General features: G+C 41.4%; 1 protein-coding gene across 3 annotated transcripts in view; it reads left to right on the forward strand.

Annotated features, from left to right (window-relative positions):
• The window catches only part of CTNND1 (catenin delta 1), a 60,500-nt gene extending 45,646 nt beyond the window's left edge, over nucleotides 1–14,854 (forward strand). Inside the window, exons 8-20 of one of the 3 annotated variants that reach the window (XM_055141112.1) lie at nucleotides 314–497; nucleotides 1,544–1,661; nucleotides 2,832–2,985; nucleotides 3,409–3,426; nucleotides 4,040–4,108; nucleotides 6,093–6,220; nucleotides 6,317–6,467; nucleotides 7,502–7,694; nucleotides 8,172–8,286; nucleotides 9,002–9,089; nucleotides 10,304–10,366; nucleotides 11,842–11,945; nucleotides 12,352–14,854. In XM_055141112.1, the coding sequence (XP_054997087.1) occupies nucleotides 314–497; nucleotides 1,544–1,661; nucleotides 2,832–2,985; nucleotides 3,409–3,426; nucleotides 4,040–4,108; nucleotides 6,093–6,220; nucleotides 6,317–6,467; nucleotides 7,502–7,694; nucleotides 8,172–8,286; nucleotides 9,002–9,089; nucleotides 10,304–10,366; nucleotides 11,842–11,945; nucleotides 12,352–12,459 (1,493 nt within the window). In that variant the 3' untranslated portion in view covers nucleotides 12,460–14,854. The remainder of the gene's footprint in view (nucleotides 1–313; nucleotides 498–1,543; nucleotides 1,662–2,831; nucleotides 2,986–3,408; nucleotides 3,427–4,039; nucleotides 4,109–6,092; nucleotides 6,221–6,316; nucleotides 6,468–7,501; nucleotides 7,695–8,171; nucleotides 8,287–9,001; nucleotides 9,090–10,303; nucleotides 10,367–11,841; nucleotides 11,946–12,351) is intronic. The other 2 variants (XM_055141110.1, XM_004620398.2) reach the window with 2 other exon arrangements.
• The last annotated feature ends 3,788 nt before the right edge of the window (nucleotides 14,855–18,642 follow it).

Raw genomic sequence — 18,642 nt, forward strand, 5'->3', positions numbered from 1 at the left:
GTCTACATTATCAGTGGTACTCAGAAAGCATTGTTATGTTAAATATTGTTTGATGAAATTGTATATCATGGTAGATGTGTTTATATTGAGCCATAATGGTAAAGAGTATGTGTATATATGTATATGTGTGTGTGTATATTTATATATATATATATATATATATATGCATCACAAATAGGAGCTTGAATATCACTCCAGTGTATTTTGCTCACTCAGGAGGACAAAGAGTTGAGAGAATAGGGATTTTCTTTGGCATTCTTCAGACATATTGTTTTAGATATTGGAAAGTTATCTAATGAGTTTTCTCTGCCAGGAACCCTGTGGAATCTCTCATCCCATGACTCAATCAAAATGGAAATTGTGGACCATGCACTGCATGCCTTGACAGATGAAGTGATCATTCCACATTCTGGTTGGGAGCGGGAACCTAATGAAGATTGTAAGCCCCGCCATATTGAGTGGGAGTCAGTGCTCACTAACACAGCTGGCTGCCTTAGGTAACGTGAAGGCTTGGAGAATGTGAATATTGACATTTGGGGAACTGACTTGCTTTTTTTTTTTTTTTTTTCCAAGTATAGTCTGAATTCTGTAGCCCACCTTTCAGCCTCCATCACTGTCTTTATTGTTTATTGACTTCAGTCAGTCTGCTTTTTCACAGCTCCTTTGTGTACCACATACACTGACTGGCTATGTTGGTTTTCTTGCTGTTCCCCACATATCTTCTTCACTTCTATGCTTCTTTGACTTTACCTAATTTTTCCAGTGCTTACCATAAGTAATGTGCTTGTCTAGTTTGGACTTGTGTGTCAATGTTTTTACCCCTAATTATCTGTAAATCTATCTAGGCAATTGCAAAAAAATGAAACCAACAACTGAGTACTGAGTACAAGAAAGGTTGGGGGTGGGGTGAGGAAGATGTATTCTTCCTTTGACCTGAAATGCCCTTTCTCCTTTATCATTTGAGGTTAAACTCAAGTCTCTTTATTTTTATTTTTTAATTTTTTTTTTGTTTTTGCTTTTTTGGGTCACACCCCGCGATGCACAAGGGTTATTCCTGGTTCTGTACTCAGGAATTACTCCTGGCGGTGCTCAGGGGACCATATGGGATGCTGGGAATCGAACCCGGGTCGGCTACGTGCAAGGCAAATGCCCTACCCTCTGTGCTATCGTTCCAGCCCCAAGTCTCTTTATTTAATGATTTTTTTTTTTTTAGAATTTCTGCTTATATCCTATAGAAGCTGCAATGTGTTCTGCTCTTTGTAACATTATATCCGTGTGTCCTCTGGTCATTCATTTGAATTTCCATATATGAAATGTCAGTTCTATCTGAAATTCTTGGTGCACTTTATTAGACGTCCTCCCACCACACCAATTTTAAGTGTTTTACTTCAACTTTGTTTCAAGTGTATTGTCTTCCTATAGCAGGTACTCACTTTTTGTTACAGTGGATAGAAAAAATACTGAGAATTAGAGATGTTGGAAGATATTAAGGGAAGATATTAATGGATTTTAGCTATTCTCAAGCCTTTCCCTTTCCTCTCAGAAATGTCAGCTCAGAGAGGAGTGAGGCTCGCAGAAAACTTCGGGAATGTGATGGTTTAGTGGATGCTCTCATTTTCATTGTTCAGGCTGAAATTGGACAGAAGGATTCAGATAGCAAGGTAAGCTAATGGCTGAGGGAATTCTGTTATATGTTTTGTACATGTGGTACATATGGTACATGTTTATATACCAACCAACCACTGGTCTGCAGACTACTTATGGTTCACGGGTACAGAAGTATTGAAAACCAGGGCCACAGAACTAGTACAGTGAATAAGGCACTTGCCTTGTACACGGCCAACCCTGGTTAGATTGCTGACAGCCCATATAGTCACGGCCAGGAATAACCTCTAAGCATTGCTGGGTGTTGTTGTAAATGACCAAAATAGATTGAAAACCAATGTTTTCCTCAGTGGTTATCAGTACCAGTCCTTGGATTGGTATGCAGATAGGTGCCATCCACAGATGGATGAGTGGTTTAGGTATATTATCTCGGGCTTTCAAATAACATTGGATACTCATACCATTACTCACTGTCTAACATGTATGTTCATCTTAGATGAAGACTTGTTTTTAGAATTTCAAACCCATGGACCTATGGGGTGAGTGACTCTACTACTGAGTCACACCCCCAGTCCTGGCCACATCAAAAACTGGCAAATGTCGAGTTATTCATATTTGAACCTTCTGTTAGACTCAAAATCAATCTATAAGGATTTGGAGAAGCTTGAACACTTAAGGAAGGCATCATGAAAGATGATGAATTGGGCTATACTTTGAGGATCAATGTATGCGTGCGCACGCGTGTGTTTGTGTGTGTGTGTGTGTGTGGCCACACCCAGTGATGCTCAGTGCTTCCTCCTGCTCCTCCTGGCTCTGTGCTCAGGGTCACTCCTGGCAGTGCTGGGGGTAGACACTCTATGCAGTGCCAGAGATTGAACAGCAGTTCACTGCCCAAAAGGAGAGCATCTTTTTTTTTTTTTTTTTGCTTTTTGGGTCACACCCAGCGATGCTCAGGGGTTACTCCTGGCTTTGCACTCAGGAATTACTCCTGGCCGTGCTTGGGGGACCATATGGGATGCCAGGGATCGAACCCGGGTCGGCCGCGTGCAAGGCAAACGCCCTACCCGCTGTGCTATCGCTCCGGCCCCAAAAGGAGAGCATCTTAACCCCTTACTATCTCTCCAGTCCAAAACTCAACAGCTTAAATTGTGGAAACCTCTTTTTGCTGGGAGATCATTATAGACATGCTCTTCTCTCATTGTATATTCTGTCTTTTGTTCCCAAAGCTGGTGGAGAATTGTGTTTGCCTCCTTCGAAACTTGTCATACCAAGTTCACCGGGAGATCCCACAGGCAGAACGATACCAAGAGGCACCTCCCAATGTTGCCAATAATGCTGGACCACATGCAGCCAGTTGTTTTGGGGCCAAGAAGGGCAAAGGTGAGTTCTGGTTTTCTTGTTTCTTCCTCTTTAACATAGGATGGGTAAAGGAAGGAATACTTGTAGCTTTAGGTGCAAAATGCTTGTCGAGCAACATAGCCTGGTCTAGTCAAGGTTTTCTTTTTCCTCTGCTCTGTGTTGAGTGTTTCATTCTAGGTGATAATGGTGGTGGTGGTGATGGTGGTGGTGGTGATGGTGGTGGTGGTGATGGTAATCATCTGTATCAGTGACAGGGAAAGTGATGGACGAGAATTCAACTAACTTGGGGCCTTCTCCCCCCATTCCTCCTTTGTGTTTCCTATGCTTTTCTTTTCCTCTCTTCACTTTTTTGCTTATTGCCCGTCATCTGTTGACATCTTTTCCCTGCATTTTTCTTCTTTCATTTCTCTCCTTTGCTTTCTTCCTTGGGTGACGTTCTGGAAGATGAATGGTTCTCCAGAGGTGAGTGGAATATTTTAAGGCACTTATTTTCTAATTTGCATGTTTGTGTTTCATTTCCCTAGTACTTCCTTGCCTAACCCTTCCCTGCAGATGCATGTAGGACAATTCAGTTGAGGGAGACCACTGGAACAAGTTTAGCTTCTCTGAGTTAATGACTCATGGCATGCTATTTCTGGGGAATAGTCCAGTTATCAGAACTGAGGGCAATAGAAGAAATTATGACTGTCCTTATCTACGTATCTATACCTATTTTTCATCCTTGTTTCTGAATATTCCCCTGCTGGGAAAATATGGTGGCCCTGATTATTTTTCTCTCACTTTTTTTTTTTTTGCTTTTTGGGTCACACCTGGCGATGCACAGGGGTTACTCCTGGCTCTGCACTCAGGAATTACCCCTGGTGGTGCTCAGGGGACCATATGGGATGCTGGGATTTGAACCTGGGTCGGCCGCGTGCAAGGCAAACGCCCTACCCGCTGTGCTATCTCTCCAGCCCCCTCTCTCACTTTTGATATATCTCTGATTTAAGATTTTGAGGAATAAAAAGTAAACCAGATAGAATTTTCCTCTTTTAAACGTTTTCTCTCCCCTCCTGCCCCCTTTTAATTTCCAAAGGGAAAAAACCCACAGAAGACCCAGCAAATGATACAGTGGATTTCCCTAAAAGGACAAGTCCTGCTCGAGGTAAGTCTTTTTTCTCCCTCAGTCTTATGGGTGTGTTAGAAATGTGGTTCACAGACAACTTGTTTGTAGCTTAAGAGCTGACTGTGCAGTATGTTTTCTCACTTATAAATTTGAAGTGATGGTATCTTTATATTCATCGATATAGTGAGTCCAAAATTCACTCCTTCATAATATAAAAGCATTACTTGTTTTTTAAAATCTGTGATGGTCTCTCATTGTTTTTTGTGGCGAGGGAGATTTGGTCTTACCCAGCAGTCATACCCAGTGATGCTCAGGGCTTTCTCTGTGCTCAGGGATCACTCCTGGCAGTGCTCAGGGGAGCATATGGAGTACAGGAGATGGAGCCCGGGTTGGGTGTGTAAGACAAGCACCTTATCTGCTGTATTATCTCGCCAGCCCCTGTGATGGTCTTTTCTATTGAGATTTAATAGAAGTGGGGAAAATAAGTTAATTAATAATAGAAAGAATTCTTTCAAGAGAAAGAATCAAAGTAAACTAGAAGAGAAGAGGCAGAGAGGAAAGAAGGGAGTTAAATATGATGGGCAGATACCTGTTTTGCTTTTACTATGTGTTAATTCTTTTTGTTGGTGTGATGAGTTCCCATGAGTTGCTCAGGGAGTCCAGGGGCCACTTGTGGTGATGATGACCGGGCTCGGTGGAGAGATTGCTCAATGGGCTAGAGCAACCTTGCCTATAGGAGACCATGTCGTGAGCCCAGGCCTTCTTTACGCAAAGCATGCACTTCATCCAGGGGACCACCTATCTCTCTGGCTCTCAATGGATTAGTTGTGGTATTTTGTTTGTTATTGTGAAACAGATACATTTTGTTGAAAGATCAACTTAGATACTGAGAGAAGGGGGTGAGTAGAAAACAGACTTCTTCAGTGGGGGAAAGCAAAAGAGAGATAGAGATAGATACATATTCTGAATAAAGCTTGAAAAGGCCTTCTTTTGTTTCATAGCCACTCCCAAAGGTGCTCAGGGCTTACTTCCAACTCAACGCCTGGGGTTTGCCAGCACTGACCCAGTCTTTGAGCATGCAAAGCATGCTTTCCATGTTAAGCGATCTCTGTAGCTTGAATTAATTCTTGAGAATAAGAACTGTGGGGCCTTCACCCAGTACCTCTATTGCAAACCACAACACCCAAAGGAAAGAGAACAAAAGGGAATGAATGCCCTGCCGCAGAGGCAGGGTGGGGTGGGGGGTTATGGGGTGGGGGTGGTGGGAGGGATACTGGGAACATTGGTGGAGGAGAATGGGCACTGGTGGAGGGATGGGTGTACAGTCATTGGATGACTGAAATGCAAACACGAAAGTTTTTAAGTATGTAACTGTACCTCACGGTGATTGACTAATAAAAAAATAAATTAAAAAAAAAGGACTGTGGGGCCTTTTTCCACTCTGAAGAAGCCCAGGTTCTCTCTTGAACACATTTCTCTCTTTCTCTTTTTTCTCAGATCTCTTTAAATTTTCTTTCAATAAAAAGAAAGCTTTTAAGTTTCACTTAAAAAAAAAAAAGAATCAGTATTGTGGGCCAGAGATATACTTCAGTGGTTAAGGCATTTGTTTTAAATTTGATGAACCTTGATTTGATTCCCAGCACCGTATATGTTCGCCTGAACACCTTCAGGTGTGCTCAACGCCCACCCCACATCCCAGTTTCCTACCATCCTTTCTTCCCTTCTCTCCCAAAATGATGAGGGCTGGGAGATGGTTCAGATGGCTGAAATGCATGTATTGTATGCTTTGCACCTCTGAGCACTGTTGGGAGTGAACCCTGAGAACCAAAGCATGTGGTCCAAAATCAAACAAAAAGAATAATTAGTGGCGTGGAAGTAAGGTATCTGTTGTTGGGTGATAAGTATTAAGGGAACACAAAGACATACGAACATAGATCTGTCAATTATAGTACTTCAATCAGCCAGAGCCTAGTTTGTATGTACTGATTTGCCTCCTGTACCTTCTTCCCCTATTCCTGTACAGGCTATGAGCTTTTGTTTCAGCCAGAGGTGGTTCGGATATACATCTCACTCCTCAAGGAGAGCAAGACTCCTGCTATCTTAGAAGCCTCTGCTGGAGCGATCCAGAACCTGTGTGCTGGGCGCTGGACAGTGAGTATCATATAGAAGGTGGATTTGGAGGTGGGAGAACTTAGCTAATTGGCTGCCATTTGCATTTGTCCCACTCTTTCTGTGTGCTACGTCTAGTATGGTCGATATATACGTTCTGCTCTGCGTCAAGAGAAGGCCCTATCTGCCATAGCTGACCTCCTGACCAATGAACATGAACGGGTAGTAAAAGCAGCATCTGGGGCACTAAGAAATCTGGCCGTGGACGCTCGCAACAAAGAATTAATTGGTAAGGAGTTAAATGTTTACCATTGTCTCAGTTGTAATTTGGTGCCTTTAATCTAGAGGGTATTAAATTTATTTGTTGAAGGAACTGAGAGGAAGAATGCTAGTTGTCCACGGGTTGTGAATCCGAGTTCTGGAGAGGGTTCCAGTTTAATACTTCTTGGAAAGACAAGAAGTGATTTCTCTTCAAAAACAGGATATTTACTATTCAGCCTTCTCTTGTTAGTAGGCATTTAAGCACGTCTGTGTGTTTTCATTTAATCCTTACTACTTTTCAAAGATTCAGTATTTATTTATTATTACTTTAAATCTTTTTGGTTTGGGGGCCACAACTGGCAGTACTCTACATTTGGGAATTACTCCTGGGGGTTCTCTGGGAGCCTTATGAAATGCTGGGGATCGAACCTGGGTGAGTTGCATGCAACGCAAGTGCCTACTGCTACACTATCTCTCCCACCCTCAGATTCAGTATTTATTTATTTATTTATATTTTTGTGCCACACTTTGGTGGTGCTTAGGGCTTTGTGCTCAGGGGTCATCCTTGGCATGCAGACCATATGTGGTACAGGGGATAGAACCTGGGTCAACCATGTGCAAGGCAAGCACCCTACCTACTGTGCTATATCTCCGTCCCAAGTTCATTATTTTTAATAGTATGAAAAAACTGATTGGGGTAAATTGCCCAATTTTATGTGGCAGATGCCATTTTTTTTTTTCAAAATTCCTACCCACTTTCTTCAGTTGAACTATTCTTTAATATTCCATATACTTTTTAAATTCTGAAATGCCGGTATAGCATATTTGAAAGTACGTTTGTTTCAGTGTGGTTGAAGGAGAGAATAAATACAGTAGAAGGACAGTAAATTCAGGGCAGTTTCATGTTCTTTGCCCTATTGATATGATAATCCTTCCGGAAAATGAAGGTTTTATATGAACATCACTTAAGTTTAATAATTTAGTGATTTAAGTATGAAGGTTAGGCTCCTTGTAACCTGAGTCAGCCTGTTCTTCACACACATTCCTGTCTTAATGCTGTAGGTAAACATGCAATTCCTAACCTGGTAAAAAATCTGCCAGGAGGGCAACAGAGTTCTTGCCAGAATTTCTCTGAGGACACCGTGGTCTCTGTTTTGAATACCATCAATGAGGTTATTGCTGATAATTTGGAGGCTGCCAAAAAGCTTCGAGAGACACAGGGTATTGAGAAGCTGGTGCTGATCAATAAATCAGGGTGAGTTTAACATTTAAAATCACAAAGTTTGGGTGTGCGAGGGGAATTGCTAGCCAGGAGCTTTTCCCCCTTTTGCTTTGTAAGATTATTTTCCCCTTTGTTTACATGTGAAATGTGCAGGGGTACTGCGCTTCTGTCTTAATGTTTACCCATAAATTGATAATATTTTCCATGAGAAAATAAGAGAGAGAGAGAGAGAGAGAGAGAGAGAGAGAGAGAGAGAGAGAGAGAGAGAGAGAGATTGGGACAGAATATAGGACTTGGTGAATATTTGATCTTGCCTGCTCTGGTGTCTTCCCTGGTCTTTATCTCTTTTTCTTTCTTTCTTTTCTTCCTCTCTTTTCTTTCTTTTTCTTTCTTGGGATTGAACCCAGGTTCTCACACATGCAAGGCAAGTGCCCTTCCACTGAGCTACACCCCCAGTCTTCTTCCCGGGTCTTAAACCCAAATTCCATGTGATGTTATTTCTCTCAAAAGGAACCGCTCAGAAAAAGAAGTTCGAGCAGCAGCACTTGTATTACAGACAATCTGGGGGTATAAGGAACTGCGGAAGCCACTGGAAAAGGAAGGATGGAAGAAATCGGACTTTCAGGTAGCAGGGAACTGAGCATTTGTTTTTTGTTTGGTTTGACTTAGTTTGGTTGTTTCTTGGAAGCATGGAACCGAACCTTTTATTTATTTTATTCTATTATTATTTTTTTGGGGGGGAGGGCTTTTTAGTCTCAAGTAATGTTTTGTCTTTGGTTTCTATTTCACTAATTTTTTGTTAGTAAAGAGATTGGTTTACTTCTCTCCAAAAACATTTGTGACTTATCTTAACTTCCAAACAGGTCTTCCTCTGTATTGTGACATATTGTATATACTGGTGGTGATGAGAGATGATGCTCTCTGCAGTTCTCTTAGAATCTGCTATAGCCCTTTGAAGGAACTGGCTTTTTTCTAAAATTTTGTCTCCTGATAGGGTTTCCCCTCCCCCCCTTTGCTTATCCTCCACCTCCATTCCCTCCTGTCTTTATTCCTTGGTTATTGAACTCAGGAATCACACTAGGGTTGGCTGCATGTAAGGCAAATGCCTAAATGCCTGTACTATCTCTGGCCCAATAATATGGGTACTTGGTACTTTTGTAATCTCCAGGAACACAAATGGAAGACATTATATTGTGTCTTTTTGTATAGGTATTTATGAGTTACCCTTTGAAAGAAGAGTTATATTTGGGGACAGGGGTCTAAAGATCTGTATTAGGGATAAGAAACCCTTAAGTGAACTTAGAACTCTCATGTTGCTGCATTTTATGTTTGCTCTCCAGGTGAATCTCAACAATGCCACTCGAAGCCAGAGCAGTCATTCATATGATGATAGCACTCTTCCTCTCATTGACCGGAACCAGAAACTAGGTACTGTATTCAGGGCATGCTCTGTACTTTTGTTGTACACATGGTTTTGTGGGCATACTATTTTAGAAATGGGATAGAGTGACCAGAGAGATAGTACCAAGATTGTAAGCACTTCAGATAGAGCCTCATTATTAAAAAATAATGCTTTTAAAAAATTGTTATGTTAGCATGTATAAGTTTTTAGCTTTAAGTGAACTAAATCATTAAAATCAATCAGCACAGTAAATAGTAATATATAATACTCATACCAATTCAAGCTGCATTAAATCTTCATAATTATTTAAGATTGAAAGTGGCCCTGAGACAAAATAATTTGAAAAGTGATGTGTGGGGGGGAGAAGAGGGGGAAGGTGGTTTGTGCCACGCCTAGCAGTGCTCAGGGATTACTCCTGGCTCTGCATTCAGGGATCACTCCTGGCAGGGCTGGGAGACCATATATGGTGCTGGGGATCAAACCCAGGTGGGCCACGTGCAAGATAAGTGCCCTAATGTTCTATCTCTTGCCCCCCATGAATGGTTTCTTTAATTTTGGGGGTTGGAGTGAGGTGGGGTCACACCCAGTAATGCTTCCTACTGGCTCTGTACTCAGGGATCACTCAGGTGGTCTTGGGGGACCATATGGAATTGAACCTGGCAAGACATTTGTGCTACCTTTAAAACTATTGCTCTGGCTCCCTAGAAAGGAATCTCTTTTTATTCTTATAGTTTTGGTTACACCTGGTGGTGGTAAGGACTATTTCTGGCAGGGTGCGCAGGAGTTATTTCTAGAGGTGCTAGAGATTAGAACTTGGTACTCCTGCGTGCAAAGCTTTCACTCGAGCTCTCTTAGCCATCCCCCAGCCCCTGGAAAGAGGTCTCTTTTAAGTTCCATCACGACTTTATGTAAAAATTTGAGTAATACATAATACTCAGTAAAAATTTGATGGGAGGAGCTGGAGCAATAGTATAGCGGGTAGGCATTTGTGTTGCATGTGACCAACTCAGGTTTAAATTAACCTAGCACCCCATATGGTCCCCTGAGCCCATCAGGAGTGATCTTTGGGTGCAGAACAGGAATTAAGCCTGAGTACTGCTGGGTGTGCCTGCCCCCAAATCTGCAAAAAAATTTTTTGATTGGAGGTTGGGAAAGTAAAAAGACACTTATTAGAGAATAATTTTTATGATTAGATTTTTGGGTTGGTTTTTGACTTGCATAACTTTTTGACTTCATACAGATAAGAAACCTGATCGGGAAGAAATACAGATGAGCAGTATGGGATCAAACACAAAATCATTAGGTAGGTAATTAATTCCTGCTTAAGGACAGGATTAATATTTTATTGGGATGAGGAATGAGAACTGACTGGCTGTTCAGGTTTTTCTAACACCCCTTCATTTACCATCTTAGAAAAAGCATTAGCTGTACATATCTGTTTTTCCAATAAACATAGATGTGATCCATCTACATTTTTCTGTGGAATACAGAAAAATTCCCATTTGTTTAAAAAAAAAATTGGGGCTACTTCTGGCAGTGCTGGGGCCTGGGGATGACAGATGACAATTACCATGTATGGTGCTGGGGATTGAATCTGGATCTCTCTTTGTGCAAAGCATATATTCAGCCCATTGAGCTATTTCTCCTGTCCTCAAAGATTGGGGGGGGGGAAACCCCTTCATATGCCTCTCTCAGTAGAGAATCAAGTTTGTGTTCCTAACTTATTCAATCACTTTTTTTTTTTTTTAAATTTTAGGCACTTCATTTTTTTGTTGTTGTTGTTCATTTGTTTTGTTTTTGGGTCACACCCGGCGATGCACAGGGGTTATTCCTGGCTCATGCACTCAGGAATTACTCCTGACTGTGCTCGGGGGACCATATGGGATGCTGGGATTTGAACTTGTGTCAGCCTCATGCAAGGCAAACGCCCTATCCACTGTGCTATTGCTCCAGCCCCTATTCAATCACTTTTTATATTCTAACCTAGGCTTCTTGTCTTTGCATACACACAGTATTAGCTTACCAGTCTACTTGCTCTTTTCACTGCATATTCTAAAGAATTTTTTTTCTTTTTGGGTCACACCCAGTGATGCACAGGGGTTACTCCTGGCTCATGCACTCAGAAATTACTCCTGGTGGTGCTCGGGGACCATATGGGATGCTGGGAATTGAACCGAGGTCGGCTGCATGCAAGGCAAATGCTCTATCTGTTGTAATATCGCTCCAGCCCCCTCTCATTTGCTTTTTAAAATTCATCCCCAACGTTTTAACCAAAGTTTTGTCTCTTTGGTGATGTTACAAACTGTTACAGCGTACCTTATTTATGTATTTATTATTATTTTTTCTTCACACCCAGCATTACTCAGGGCTTATTCACCTCTCTTTGATCGGGCATTACTCTTCGCAGGCTTGGGGGATGATTTAGGGTGCCAGGGATTGATCCCAGGTTGACTATGTGCAAGGCAAGAGCCTTGTTCCTTGTGTAAACTCTCTGGCCTCTACACCTCAACGTTCATTTCAATATCTGTAATATATAGAACTCTTCAGTATAGGTATTTTGAATTTTTCAAACTCTGGGTATATGTTTTACATGTTACCTTTCGCATTTGCCTTCATTTTCTTTTTAAATGAAAAACCACCAAATATTAATGCTCTTTTGTAGTTGTGGTGAAATCTCAGTTACCATGGAGATCTTCAATTCACATTTACCTGCGTATTATAGATTGCACAGTGGAGGAGAACACCATGTTTCTGTATACATTTCTCTTTCCTCTCTAGATAACAGTTATTCCACACTGAATGAGAGAGGGGACCATAACAGAACACTGGATCGGTCTGGGGATCTCGGTGATATGGAGCCACTGAAGGGAGCACCCTTGATGGTAAATCCTCTTTATGTGCTATTGTACTTCAAAGGGTGGTTCTAGTTGGAAGCCTGCCTGTTTTGTGAAAAGGGGGAACGTACCTAGTGAAAGATAACTTGCTTTTCTGCTAGGTGTTTCAGGGAAAAAGTAAGAAGTTCTACTTAAAGTTGTGATTTCTCAAATCAGTATTCTGCTGTGAGAGAAAGGGGAAGGAAGACCCGAATTGTGTTACTGCTAAGACTAATGCTAACTGATCTATTCTCATATGTTGTCTTTCTGTCCCTGTTGCTTCTCAAGTGTCTTACCTTTCTCTTCCTATTATCTTGTTTTAATATAAAAAGGTGGGATTTTCCTTTGTTCGGGCACGTACTCACAAGGTTCCTATTTCTTTACTCTCATACTAACAACTTGCATGTGTTCACAGCAGGACCATGGTCAGGAATCTCTGGAGGAAGAGTTGGATGTGTTGGTTTTGGATGATGAGGGGGACCAAGTGTCTTTACCCCCCATGGTATGTTCTCTAGCCATCTGAAGTGCATCCTCCAGGAAGGAGACTCCATGTGCCAGCTGTTTGCCAATCATGTTCATCCGATCAGGCCAGAGACTCTGATCTCGGCCATGTGGGGCTTGGGGTACTGCTTCCGTGATTATTTTACCTTTTAAGAGGCTGGGATGTGCAGCTGGTCATCTAATTCTCCATTATATGCTACTTTTCTCCCTCCAGATTTGCTCAACTGTCTTTTGGTTCTCCTTGTTTCCAACCCTATTAACATCTCTCTTTTTTTTTCTCCCCCACACAGCAGAAGATTTAGCAGCGCTATCTCTGCTCCATCTGGGCTTATAATATATGTATTTTTATTTTTTGGTGGTGAGATGGACTGATGATTTTTTCCCTTTCTTCGCTGGACTGTTGTGCCAACTGCCAGGCTGCCTCCTGCCCTTATAGCCCTCAGTGACTGCCTTCTTTCCATCGACTCCTAATTTCCTCCAATGAAGTTTAATCGTTCCTCCTCCCCCTTCAAGATCCCCACCAATTGCTCCCAAGAAGCCTGACTCAGTTATATGCATATTTTGAGAAACTGCTGCAGATTAGCTCTTTCCCCTGCCCCCAGCTCTCCCTGGAACTCTTGTTCTTGTATGGAGGGAGGAAGAGAATGGGACTCTTCACTGGAAACTATAGGAAGAATTGGGAGTTCCATGCTGTGCATATACAGAGTCCAGCAATCTGATACAATGATGATTCTTATCAAGATTTTTTTTCTGGTGGGGAAGGGACTTTTTTTTTTTTTTTTTTTTTGAGAATGGAAGCATGAGCTCTTCCCTGATGCCTATTGAATATTTTCGAAGCAAAGAAGACCGACAACATAGGCACATTCCACCTGGCAAGGGCCCTTGAGTAAGTGAAGGTCTCCTAGAACTGAGATTCAGAAACCTTGCTCTCCTCATCTCCAGGGCAGGGATCATCAAGGACCTACAAGCTCCATCTCTTTTCCAAGCCTCGTGCCAATCCTGGGCTGTTGTCACCTTTTCCTGAGGCTGTCCTTACCCTTCCTCTCCCATCCTGTGATATATCTGCTAACTTGGCCTGGCCGTTTGCGAGATGCTGTAGAAAAGAGAATGCGTCAAGGAAGACCTTATGGGGTGAGGAGGAGCAGAAAGATGTCTTCTGGGGAGAAGAACCTCTAGGAGGAGCTAATAGGAATGTACATGAATCTGTTAGTCTGAAACTGTCAGAAATCTTTAAGCTGGCTTCCCGTTGCCCCGTTTCTCCTTTTATTACCCAAATAGTTCTGTCTTTCCCTACCTATTCCTTGGATTGGTTGACTGACAAAAGGACTTGATGTACATACTCCTGCCCCCTTTACCCTAAAGAGGTGGGAATTGCCCCTGGCTTTGCCTCTTCTTTGTGCCTTTGGCCTGGGATGCATCTCCCCCTTCCCTTCCATGTGCCTTTCTTTGCCTCTGCAGTCTCACTTGTCATGATTTTTCAAATTATATTTTGTTGCCTTTTTTTTTTTTTAACCCAATATTGGCCCTACATAGTAGAAAGGAGAGGTGACTTTGAGCACCTCAGATTCTCCATTGGGAATTAGCCTCTAATTTCAGCCATAGCAAACTTTTGCTCAGTAGTATATGGTTTTTAAAAAAATCCTATCTATTCTAATGAATCTCAAAATGAGGTTGGTGGAAGGAGTGGTGAATGGTGCAGCTCTTAATCTTTAGTCGCCCAGAATATATCATCATCTCTAAAGGGGTTGCAGGGAAGTCGTGTCATCCCCCTGTACTCTTTCCCCATACCACCTCTTTTCAATTTAGTGTATATTAGCATATTGGAGTAGAGAAATCCAATCCTTATTTGTCTTTAACCCCTCCCCTTAATCTAAATGTTCTGTTCAATGCAACTGGAAATCTCGATCCTTTTCCTCTTTTCCCCTGATAGATAGAGGCTATGGGTAGGAGAAAAGTACACAATTCACCATCAACCTTCCCCTTTCTCTATACATTAAAATCCCTACGTACCCTTCTCTCCAGGTCCCATTTCTTCCTACTCCTTTCCTGACACAAAGGAGCCTTTTCCTCTCTGTGACCCTATAAGCATACTGCACAGGGGCAATTACCCCCATCCAGACTGGCTCCATTCTTGGCTTCTCATGTTCTCCTCTGCTCTTTTCCTGGTGCTCTTTTTCTCGGTGGGGTGTGGGTAATAGAACAACCTGGGATTTGGGGAACCTTTAACTTTTTTTTTTTCCTTTTGTTATAAAAACACTAAAACATTCAATTCCAGAGAACCAAAAATCCCACCTGCCCACCGAATACTACTAAGGAGCATGTCTTTTGCTCCATACCTTTTCTGTTTTTCTTTCTCTTGTAATGCTTTTAAAAAAACAAATGAGGTTTTTTTATATAAATAAAGTTTTTAAAGTGTGTATGTGGGGGGTCTGTGTCATTTCTTCACTCAAGCTATATCTCTTCCTTCCTTTTCATCTTGGTTACTTCCTTATGTATCAGTGTCCTTCATCAGTACCAGGATGAATTTATTTTGAACTCAATCCCAGGTCTTACTAAATAAAATTCTTTTAAATCATATAATAAACAACATTTTCCTTCTGATTAATCTTAAAATTTTAATGGCTAGGTAGACCATATGGAGCTTAGACTTGGAGATAAGCAGCAGAATGAGGAATTAATGATTTACTAGTTAGGATTCCTTTACAACATATGACAAAGTAAAGTTGACTATGTGGTTCTATAAAAAATTGGGTAGATTAAAAGCTACCAACTCCAATTCCCATCCTAATAAATATGAATATATAGAATTAACATCTTCATGTTTACAAGTACTAAACACTAAGACATGTTTCTTCTTAGATAATCTTTAGTTCTTTAGTGAGAAGATGAGACAGATTTATAGTTTCCTACCAAATTATATGTGGATGGGTACAGATACTTCTTGTATTACGAGGGATTTTCCTTATTGCAGAAATTGAGACCTTTGGAAAGAGATTTCTTTCTGAGGCTCCTAGTTCCTGTTGGATAATTAATAAGACTATTTTGTATGCCCAATCTTAATTTTTTTTGGCAGGGAGGGGTGGAGTTCACAGCTTGCCATGCTAGGGGACTGTATGATATCAGGGGTTAAGTTCCAAATTCCCATGTAAAAGACATGTGCCTTTGAATCGTCTTCCTGGCCCCTATATGTCTCAGTTTTGTTGAACTAATTCTTGGGTATGAAAAGTTTCTTGGACCAGTAAAACTAAAAAACTAAGCATTTGTCTAATGACTTTTAAAACTTGATTTTATTCTGACAGTTGTAATTTTCGACTAGAAGTTTAAAGTAGAAGGAAAAAATTCAGAGCCAAAATGCACTTGGAGAATACTTTCCAAAGAAGTTTGGTAACCACGCTTGAGAAGGTTTTGTCTATGTAGAAAAACCTGGTCATTGGCGAATAGTCCTTATATTTTTGTTATAGTCTCTTGCACTGACTCTACAAACCTTTCTCTTGTTTGATCTCATCCCATATGTATGAGTATCTTCTATATGACAGGCATTATTGTGGGTGTTGATCTAAATTAGAGATTGAGACAGGTGAACTCATGTCGAATAATTGTATTCTCTGAGAGTCCCATGTAGCTAAGATCTGTGATCTTTTGATGTTTTTCTTGTCTGCCCTCACCCCAAATGAAGTATTAAATTACAGCTCAGATCTCTAAACCCCTGTATCTCATAAATTTTCTTGACACTGAGTTAGGAATGCTTTTGAAGCTTCTGGTATCCTCATACAGCTTCACGAGTCCTGTGGATTTTGTTGAGATTTATCCTTGTGTTCCCTGATCCTTTAGAGCTTGAGCTTTTCAGAAGGTAGTCTATAGATAATGCTCGACCACTTTTTGCTTCAAAGAGATTTTTTCAAAGTGAACTTGGTGGAATAGAAAGCTATAATGAGTCTTGCTGTGACATACTTTCTTACAGTTCAAAACTGTGACCTCATTTGTATTCTTCTTCCTTTTTGGTTTTTGGGACATACCTGGCAGTGCTCAGGGCTTACTGGGCTCTGCTCAGATGTCACTCCTGGCAGTGCTCATGAGGTTCAGGGAATTGAGCCTGGCTTGGCTGGTGCAAGGCAAGTGCCCTGTCCACTGTGCTATCTGACCTCTGGACTCTTTATTTCTTACTGAGTGACTCTGCTTTGTTACATACTGGGAACATCTCACCCAGAAAAAAACTAAAGACCAGTCTTTCCAGGTCACTTTTTCTCATTTTGTCTGTTATATCTGGAGAAAGGGTTTATCTTGGTATTTTCATAAAATTATAGACCAATGAGACCTAGCTTTTTAAATCTGAACAAACACAAACTAGTTACCAGGATCTTTTGTTAAAAATGCATATCCCCTTCTGCCCCCGCAGGAGGTAGGGCGTTTGCCTTGCCCGATCTGGGTTTGATTCCCAGCATCCCATATGGTCCCCCGAACACCACCAGGAGTAATTCCTGAGTGCAGAGCTGGGAATAACCTCTGCATCACTGGGTGGACCCAAAATGCAAAAAACTAAAAAAACCCCAAAAAACCAAAAAACCCTTTCCTCCCAAAAATGAAGGAAAAAAACATAAAAGGGCCACGGAGAGGGCTTAAAAGGTTGGAGTGCATGCTTTGCATACAGTAACTTCAGTTCAGTCCCCAGCATCTTGTAAATCCCTGAACAGTGCTGGAAGCAATCCCCAAGCACTGAGCCCAGAATAGTCTCTAGCATTACCTGTTTGGAACTCACCACAACACCATCCAAATAAAAGGTTCCCATATACTATTTTCATAATAGATGAGATTCAGGAAACTGAATTGTTTTATGTTATCTCGAAGGATTAAATTGCATATTGTGTTACTTGAAATAATAGTATAGACTGATGTGTAAAAAAGTGGGTAGAAGAAACTTCTCGTGAATCATGTTATTTAGCTGCAGAGAAGTAAAGTTAGTCCTTGATAAGGGCCCTTCTTAGAAAGACCCCACTGGAAGTTACTGACTTTGAGCTCTGTGTGTCTAGCTACAAAGGATTCCTTTGTAAACCAGGGAGCCAGGTGGCCCCATTGACCAAAGCCAAGGAAGTATCAAAAAGACAACCTACCTCAAGAAAGCATAAAAATTTCAGAAAAGACAGTGGCAGAAGCCATTTAAAAACCTCAAAACTTTATAACCTCTTGACTTTCCTCTGTTTGTTTTCCTTCAAGCATTAATTCTCTGGGCTGGAGCAATAGCACAGCGGGTAGGGCGTTTGCCTTGCACATGGCCGACCCGGGTTCGATTCCCAGCATCCCACATGGTCCCCTGAGCACCGCCAGGAGTAATTCTTGAGTGCAGAGCCAGGAGTAACCCCTGTGCATTGCCGGGTGTGATCCAAAAAGAAGAAAAAAAAAAGCATTAATTCTGCTAATCTGTCTAGAAATTAGAGGTAGACTATAGTTGGAAAGAAAGTTGGGGGAAGTAGGGTAGGGTAGGGATATTATATAAAAGAATGTAACTAATCTATTTTTGGCGTGTTCACATCCTCCACTATTTTCCTTTTATGTAGTATGTGACTCGGGCTGTCTATGAGTGAATAGTTGAGAATCATTTACGTGATTGTAGGAACTGTAAGCTTTGTAACATGTGGCAGCTAGATTATATTTTACTTTTTAGTTGAGGAAAAAGTGTTATACTTCTCTCCATATATTGTTGAAAATACTCGATTTGGGGAGGGTGATGGGCATTAGGCCACACTTGACTATGCTCAGTGCTTTCTCCTGGTTCTGTACTCAGGGGACCACATGTGCCAGGGGTCCATTTGGGATCTAGCTGTGTGCCAGATAAGCACCTTACCCACTACTATCTCTCTGACCCAAAATTCTTTCACTTTTATTGAGGATACACAAGCAATTGCTGTCCTGCTGTCTTTTCCCCAGATCTCTCTCTAGAGCTAGTGAGCACCTATCTGAATGTTGCAAGTACCCAGGAACAAAAAAGAAGAGTTACTCACTCATGATGATGTGGCAGGCACTTACTATGTTCCTGTTTTCACTTCAGTCCTTTTGCCCTCCACTTTTAACATGTTGACCCTAGCCCTGCAAAATTGTGTTTCTCACCACCTGGTGGCTTCATTAAACCCCCCTTTCTTTCAATATTTAAGAAAAAAAATCAAGTAAGTTAATTTTCAACTATAATGCCAAAGTTCTTCCATTTAACACA

Source organism: Sorex araneus, chromosome 6, assembly GCF_027595985.1.
Source record: "Sorex araneus isolate mSorAra2 chromosome 6, mSorAra2.pri, whole genome shotgun sequence".
In the NCBI taxonomy this organism is placed as follows: Eukaryota; Metazoa; Chordata; class Mammalia; order Eulipotyphla; family Soricidae; genus Sorex; species Sorex araneus.